General features: G+C 49.8%; 1 protein-coding gene across 2 annotated transcripts; it reads right to left on the bottom strand.

Moving 5' to 3' along the window:
• Positions 1-222: 222 nt before the first annotated feature.
• M6PR (mannose-6-phosphate receptor, cation dependent) lies at positions 223-5,889 on the bottom strand. Of its 2 annotated transcripts, none has more exons than XM_040595076.1 (7): positions 5,665-5,889; positions 4,167-4,340; positions 3,778-3,950; positions 3,579-3,688; positions 3,242-3,372; positions 2,552-2,678; positions 223-1,966 (listed from the first exon to the last, which is right to left on the bottom strand). In XM_040595076.1, the coding sequence occupies exons 1-7, from the start codon at positions 5,757-5,759 to the stop codon at positions 1,844-1,846; spliced, it is 933 nt and encodes a 310-aa protein (XP_040451010.1). In that variant the 5' UTR covers positions 5,760-5,889; the 3' UTR covers positions 223-1,843. The 2 variants fall into 2 exon arrangements, with proteins under 2 accessions (XP_040451010.1, XP_040451011.1); XM_040595077.1 differs by lacking the exon at positions 5,665-5,889 and adding an exon at positions 5,131-5,252.
• Positions 5,890-8,113: the final 2,224 nt, after the last annotated feature.

Below are 8,113 nucleotides of genomic sequence, written 5' to 3' on the forward strand. Positions count from 1 at the left end.
TATCGGTAGCTACCTGGGCTAATAAAGCTTCATTTTTGAAGCCCTAAGGGAAGTGGAGTGATACAAGGTGGCAGCAAAAAAACCCATGTACTGACACAGAGATCCATTCCTGGCAGAAGTAATTCAGGCATAAGGCACCATACACTAAGGACCCTTCATCTTTGGGTAAGAAAGATGCTCTAGCACAAAAAAAAGCTCCTGTTACATCAGCACAACACTTCACCAGGTTTTTTGGTCATTTTATTTTTGAAAGTTGTTTTGTACAAAAAAAAAAAATTACCTTAAACACCACCATGAAAAACAGTAACAGACTTAGTGACTTCCTATTTTTTCCCATGTTATAGGATTGAGACCATAACAAAAAGTCAAAGAAAGCAGGAATTATTTGCTGACTCTAAACCCAGTAACAAAGCAGGGCCACCCCTTTTCCCTCAATGTTACTGTTCAGACTGCTTTGGCAGTATTAAAAATACACAAACCTTGTCTGTATGCTGCTGTTAACAGTAGTGGCTTGCTTACAGTCTGCCCTCAAGACTGAGGACACTTCTCTGTCAGTCTACAACAGGGCTGAATGGGATTCCTTAGAGTATAAGCCCCTCAAAAAGCAATTACTACTCAAGGTGCCAAGTTCCTGAACGTTCCCATTAAGTCTTACAACTCAGCTGTACCTGCTTTTGACAGGGCCCCATGAGAAGGTCTGTCACTCCCAGCCAGTAGCAGTATGTAAATACCTTCTGCACAGGGCAAGTGTCTTAAGACTAGTCTGCACCATGCTTAATATTTATGAAAACTGACCATCTAAGGGCAAGAATCCCTTATGCAGTTTTTAATCCTTGGCTTCCTTTTTTAATAAAAATAAGTTCTGGTAGCTTCACGGAAAAACCCTCTGCCAACTGGGAGAGCATAAAATCACAATGCTGACAGTGACTGAGCCATGTGGGCAGTCACCTTGGGAGGTTTGTAACAGAACTCAAGTGGCAGCTGCCCGTCTCATTTTGCCTTGATGCCAGTTTCAGTTTCAGCAAATGTTCCCTTTACTTAGCAGCACATCATTTCCTTTTGCTTCTCAGTGATTGAGAAGACAGAGACACTATTTTGACTGAACTGAAAAGTCGCAAGACTGTATTTAACTCCTTTAGTTTTTTAGCATCACCCCTCTCCAGTCTTGAGAGGATGGCATGCATCCCTTTACATTTGTTGAAGGAAACTGGTGTGTACTCTTCAACATACTGCCATTAGGAAAAGACTGCAGAGGTGCTAATGCCTCTTCCAGCCCCATGGAGCCTGGTGTAGAGCACTCTGCAGGTTGTGCTGGCAGAAACAGTGCGTAAGAGTGCAAAAGCTAGAAAAGCTGAAAATGCAGTCAAAGGAAAATAATTCCAGTGTCTTACAGATCCTGTAAACCCTAGTAGGAGAAAAAAAAAAAGAAAAAGAAAAAGCACGAAAGATTTCTCCTACAGTCCCAGCTGTTTTAACCCATGGCCTCTTTTTCCTTCCCCTTCCCGTACCCACCCATAGCCCTTTTCCCCTTTCAGTGATTCGTCTCCCATTCCTGCTCAGTGCTGAATTGCTTTCTTGCTGTCTTCTACTCCACTCTCAGCATTTTTGAGCCCCCACCTCTGCTGCATTTAAAAAAACCTAAACCAGCATTATATTCATAAGACATTCCATCAGGGACCAGTGCTGTTTACACCCAGAGGCATCCATGGGACTTGATGCACCAGAGACAGCAAAAGCAAATAGTGTAAAGAAAATCAGAAGTGAGAGAAGAACTGTCTGGGAGGCACCCAGCTAAACAAGCACTGGGGAGATGGGGAGAAAAGAACTCAGTGTTGAAAGCCTATCACATTGGTAGCAAGTGGTCATCCCGTTCTTCTGACTCCTCACCCAGCTGGTCGTCACCCACACCACGGTATGCAGCTGGTGCATTTCGAGGCTTAGATCGGCAGACAAAGTCACAGCCATCCTGCAAGCACAGGACATCGCACTGGAATCAGACTGTATGCAACTGACTTGGCACCCAAAGCAAAGCAGCTTCTGTGATTTCTCTTTTGCTCAGGGATTATGCCTACCCCTGTGCTATCTGGGACAGGTCCCCAAAACTTGTCTTGGCATGAGAAGCACACATAAAAACATACTGCTCTCTCTTGAAATCTCTGGACATACTGATCAACAATACGCAGCAGCATCAGGCTGAGACAAGCACGGAGGACAGATGGCACTGGCTACAATGACCAAGGAGGGGTTTCAGGGAGTCAAACATATTGGAGTTCCCAGCTTAACATTCCTATGGGAAGTGTTAACTACTAACAAGCACTTGTTCTAGTCTGTTATGTAACGGTTGCAGGATATCAGTAGGAAACCAGTCTCAGCAAGGATTCAAAGAGAGTACTCGAGAAATAAAACTGATAACCTCTTCTTCTGCCTCAGGATACACTACCCTGGTGGTAAGTCTACCCAAGAGACCTAATCCATGAAGACAAGGCAGATGGCACTTTCATGTGTCCTGACATATGGGCCAGGCTGGGGATATATAGGGATTTTCACTCACCGCCACCAAATTGCCCAGATCTTGCCAGAAGGCAAAGTGAGGAAACTGCTCCATGCCCTTTGCTCCCACTACAAGGCGCTGGTAGAGGAACCCACCAATGATGTAGACTGCAATCAGTGAAGCAAACCTGGAAGGCAGAATTAAAAATCAAAGCTGAGGAAATCCTACAGACAAACTCTCCCAAGGCAGCTAGCTGCCTTAAATTGATATCGGAGCATCACTCAAGAACACAGCTATAAACAGAGACCAGACCAGAAAATGTCCCCTTTTTCAAAAATCAAAAAAGTATTGATCTGCTAATATAAATAAATAAATATAAATCTTTTCAGCAGCATTACAGGAAGCAATGCCTCTAAGCACAAACACAGAAAATGAGTCAAGACTCCCGGTCTGAATTCCCAGCTCTGGCAAAGAGCCGTTGTGACTTCCTAAAATTGTACATTTTCCATGCTTCAGTGCACTTGCCTGTAAACTATGAAGGAGGATGTCTACAGAGAACAGAGCAGCTCTGCAGCATCATGCCTTGAGCAAGAGCTTTTGTCCAAAAAGCTAAGAGACATAGTAACATCTAACAGCGGCTGTGGATAGGTATACTACAATTATTTACTCTAGTATAGCATTTGCTAAATTTCCAAGTAAGTAATGCTGGAGATTATGGCCCAGACACCAACAGCTCTTTCAATGACTCACGTGATCAGTAGAATGGAGCCAACACTGAGGTGGGAATCCTCCGCTGGACAAGCCACACTGCTGTCCATCTCAAAGAGGTAGAAACAGTCCTGTGCTTTTTCCCGCTCTTCTGAAATAATGCTAAATGAACTCTGCAATTTGGGAAAAGTTAAGTCATGTGAAAATATGCCCAGGAATGCTGAACTTCACCAGAAGATGGTTTTATCACTGTTGGTACAGCTAGGCAACAGACACTGAAGGACAGGAGAAACCCCTACTGCCTCCTCAAAGCCCTTCTGCTTATAAACAGCTGTTTGTCTGGCAGCCTTTTGCTCCTCTCCCACCTCGTGTCACTCACCGCTGTAACACCCCGCTTGCAAGAAATCATTATCACAGCTCTTCTCTTTTCACCACTGCAGTGCCTGCCATATGAATCACCTCCTTTATAAATCAGCATGATCCAGTCACCTACCAAGAGAGAAACAATACAGGCTGCAAATCCAGATCGGGAGGCAAAAGGCAGATGCTGAGCAAGAAAGCATTGAGTGGAATCTTACTTCCATTGAAGACCTGGGTTTCATTGATTCTTCCTATCACTGTGGTCTTTCCATTCTGTCTATCTGTTTGCACCAAGCCACCAAAATCGTGCAAGGTGCTGTTGACCTCCCTGCATACCCTGAAACTGTAGACATAGTTTTCCGTTTTCCCTTTCTCCACAGTCACGTTAAACCTGCAGCAGGGAGAGGACAGAACAGACAGCCCATAGGATTACAGAGAACAAGACTCAGAGCAGCAGACGCTTGAGACCTGGAAGCCAGTCGCAGCCCCTACTAACAGGGGAGCCCATTCTGCAGTCTGGCCCCAGATCTTCCCCTCCCCTTGGCACATGGGTAGCGCTGTGCTAAGCCTGCAAGGCCACCAAGGCCTGCAAGGTGTTGTACAGTACCTCATTTGGCTCAGGGGCTCCAGCTTCTTCAGCAGGGCTTTTTCTGTTTGCGACTCACTGCTTTCATCACCAATCACATCACAGCTCCTCTCTTTCGACTGTTCGGCCCCCACGCCGACAGCAAAGGCCACAAAGACTATCAGCACAGCAGAGGTACGGCAAGGTGATGACATCCTGGGCACACACCACAGAGAACACAGAGGGTTAACTGCAAACTAACTTCAGGGTCACCAAGTCAATGATTGGCCACTTCCTCAGTCCTGACTAGAAAAAGAAGTCAAAAACACAGTTCCCAAGGTCACTAAATCTGAATCTCTTTCACAGTCAAAGCCAATTCATTGGGATGATCTGGGATTCTTTTCTGAATTTTGCCTCAGGACCACAAAAAGTTTTGCTGCTGAGCACATTAATTAGCATCGATTCAATCAGAGCAGAGCCCAGCAGGCTGAATGCTGGAGTAAGTTTTAATTACAAGCCATAATGTTTGTTATTGCATTGCACTGAGAAGCCAGCCAGCAGAAAATTATTTACCAGGCCACTAATCAATCCCCTTTGCAGCTCTTGTGTGAAAAGCTTGTAGGGAATAGCCACTGTGATTAGTCAGGCAGTGTTTTTTCGAGTGCCTTAATAATCATAATTATGTTATTTTTCTGGTACCACTTTAGCTGAGAATCTGAAAGTGTTTAATAATGCTAAACTGCAACTTCACAGAACAGTTTTCTTCTGTTTCCACAGGGGAAGGAGGAAACTGACACGTCCTATCCAGCCGAAGAGGCAGTAACAAAGGTAATAAAGAAATCCAGAAGATTTGGCCTTCAGGTTCATGCTAAAAGCACATATGAAACATTCAATGACTGCACCAGCCAACCACAGTGGCACAACAGATTCCCCTCTGCTTCTCCCGTTGCAGATTTCAGTAAAACTCTAGATGCTGGTGGAAGGCAACCAACAGACCCACAATTACCTAAGTGCCTGCCTGGCTGCACCTAGGCAGAGCCTGCTAGAGGAACAGCCTGTGTTGCTGAACCGATTACCGCCCCCCCGCCCGGGGTCCATCGTGACAGCTTCAAGTGCCAAGCCAGCTCTCTGATGGCCACGGAGGTCAGATACAAATACGACAAGGTTAGAAAACGCTGAAACGAGGAAGCCTGTGACACAAGAACTCGTGATTCGTCTCTCACAAGACCAAAAGCAGAACCCTGCCCCTAGCGCTAGCCACAGCTGCTCCGGGCAGCTCCCTGCCAAACCCTTCGCTCGCAGACACGCTGAAGCGAAAGGCGATGCGGCCACTCTGTTCACCGTCCCCTCGGCCGGTCGCCGCCCCGGCGGAAGGCTGCCGCTGCCTGAGCCGCTGCCCAGCGCGGGGACGGGGCCCGGTTTCCCACCCGCGGCGGCCCCGGGGGCCTCGGTCCCACGCCGCGTCCCCGCCACCCGCTCTCCGCTTCTCGCCGGAGCGCCACCTCCCCCGTCACCCCCACCTCGCCGCCGCCGCACCCACCTGCTGCCGCCACCGCCCCGCCCGGCCTCCCCCCGCCGCGCACGGGCACAGGTTCGTCCGCTTCTATGGAAGAGAGATCCGGGGCTCACGGGCATCACATGCTGCGCGCCCGGCGGTGGCGGGGCGGCCCGGGGACCGCAGGCGCGGACGGCACCGGCCTCCTCTGCGGCACCGGCCGGCACCCCTCGCCCGCCCCGTGAACCGGAAGCAGGAAGAGCGAGGCGGAACTGGCGCCCTCTGCCAATGGGAGACCGGGAGCCTCCGGGATTTCCCCGCCCACTAGCGATTCCTCAGCGAATGAAGAGCGGCGATCCAAAGAGGCGGCTGCTAAAGCCCGCCCCAGTCTATAGAGGGAGCCGCTCCGGAGCCCGCCTCCTGCCGCTTCTTCACCCAATGGCAGGTGAGCAAAGGCGTGAAGCTCCCGCCTCCCCTCGCTTCTCCAATAGAACGATGAGGGCCAGCAGACAGGCGTCCCGTAGCGCCCGCCGCCTGACCCCCCTCCCCGGCCGAGAGCCCGGAGCGCGGCTCGAGGCGGGAGCCGCTCGCCCAATGGCGGAGAAGCGCGCCCCACCCCCCGCCCCGCCTCTCCTCCGCCCGCCCGCCTGAGGCGCCGCCGCCGCCGCCGTTCCGGGCCGAAAGGCGCCTCATGCACGCGCTGCGTGACTTTCCCACCTGGAGGCCGAGCCGCTGCCGCTCACACAGGGTCGGGTCACCTGCAGGCGGGTGACCGCCTCAGTAAAGGTGGAAGACCCCCCCCAGGCTCGCCTGGCCTTCCCCTCGCCCCGCGGCTGAAGGTGGCAGCAGGCCACCGCTGTCACTGGGCTTTGCCGCGCCTCCCGTGTACCTCCGGAGTGACTTACGGTTCCACGGGCCAGGGAGCCCGCTGTTCGTAACGCTGCTCTGGGGCCTTGGTCCGTCTGGTTTGGCCCTGCCTGGCGCGGCTGTTTTGTTACACTTCGGAGTGGAAGTGTCTCTTCCACCTCCTGCAAGTTTTGCCGCTCAGAGGAATTCTGATTATTCACTAGTCCAGCTGATTATGCACTAGGTTGGTGAACTTGAGCGTCTTGGTTATGATTAATAAAGCTGTAAATGATTTGAGACTGGCCTATTTCTTAAGTCATGCCCCCACCATGGTGGTAAGAGAGTCTGCTTTCCAGGGCTCTGTTACTGGAAGGGACGGACATTCTTTGCCAGAGATCTGAGGCACTTGCATCTTTAGTTAAGAAAGAAATGCTGGACTTGGCAAACTTGCCAACATGCTGGAGAAGCCACTTGTTTGAGAGGAGTTTGAGAGGCTTCCCTATGGTGTGCTGCTTCACTAGTGAAGAACTGGGAAGGAGCGTTGTCGGCTCCTGGAAAACTGATTGATTTAGTCCTGCTGTTATTTGTGTCCTACTGCTGATTCCACTGCAAGTATAGCACAGGCATCTCAGCTGCAGAACTCACATTTGTTTATATTCACACTTGGCTGTTAACCGTGTGTTCCCTGCATACCTCCTACGGTGCAATCGCTTCCTTTCTGTTTCCTGTTCCAACTGAGAACTGAACTTATTGCTGATATTTGAGAGAAAATGGCAAAACACATCAAAACAGAGCTTTTAATTCTTCCCTGCCAGCCTTCACTGCTCCACTTGTTCTCAAATAATGCCGTCTTTGTGATCACTCTGGCCTTGCAGGCAGCCTGCAGTGCCTTTGGCCACAGCCTTTTCCCCTTGGTCTGGGCACTTAAGCTGTGTCTGAACCTCATTGGTTTCTTTCCAGCCACACAGATTACATTCCCAACTAAACTCCCCTCATGACTATAGCAAATTCTCCCTCTCTGAGCCTGACAGCTCTCTTTAGACTTCTCCAATATCCATCCAAAACATTCAGGAGAGACTTTCCTTCTCTTGTGTTGCTCTGCTGTCTTCTGCCTTCTCCTTCCTTTCAGGTACAGACTCCCTGTCTTGCTATCTACAGGCCCTACCCAGGATTGGAAGGAATCTTGTGGGTGCGATACACCACCCTTAGGGGCAAGTGTGTGATGAAGGAATTTGCAAAAATAACCAGTCCATGCCTTCTCAGACACGTGCATTGGAACACATTGGCCACAACACTCTATCAAACTAACCATCCTCCCAGGCAATCATTCTCAAATTTACAGCATACCACCAGGACGGGGAGCAATCATCCCTGTCCTAGAACTGGAAACCATGGCAAACTACTTTGCTGAGGATGCCCGAACAGTTCTTGTAAATGAACTGTACCAGTGGTGAAGATGTACGCCCCAGGCCTGGCAAACATCCTGTCGTGGTTTAACCCCAGTCAGCAACCAAGTACCACACAGTCACTTGCTCACTCCTGCTCACCCAGATGGATGGGGAGAGAACTGGAAAGGAACGTAAACTTCAAGGGTTGAGATAAGAACAGCTTTGCTTAGGTAAAGCAAAATCTGAGCACGCAAACAAAG

Source organism: Falco naumanni, chromosome 5 (genome assembly GCF_017639655.2).
Source record: "Falco naumanni isolate bFalNau1 chromosome 5, bFalNau1.pat, whole genome shotgun sequence".
In the NCBI taxonomy this organism is placed as follows: domain Eukaryota; kingdom Metazoa; phylum Chordata; class Aves; order Falconiformes; family Falconidae; genus Falco; species Falco naumanni.

Excerpts from the sequence above, each read along its gene's own strand:
- M6PR (XM_040595076.1), bottom strand. The coding sequence starts at position 5,759 with ATGCCCGTGAGCCCCGGATCTCTCTTCCATAGAAGCGGACGAACCTGT. Across the intron at positions 3,951-4,166 it reads GAGCCCCTGAGCCAAATGAG|GTTTAACGTGACTGTGGAGA; the intron begins GTACTGTACAAC and ends TCCCTGCTGCAG. Across the intron at positions 2,679-3,241 it reads GGCTCCATTCTACTGATCAC|GTTTGCTTCACTGATTGCAG; the intron begins GTGAGTCATTGA and ends TCTGCCTTCCAG.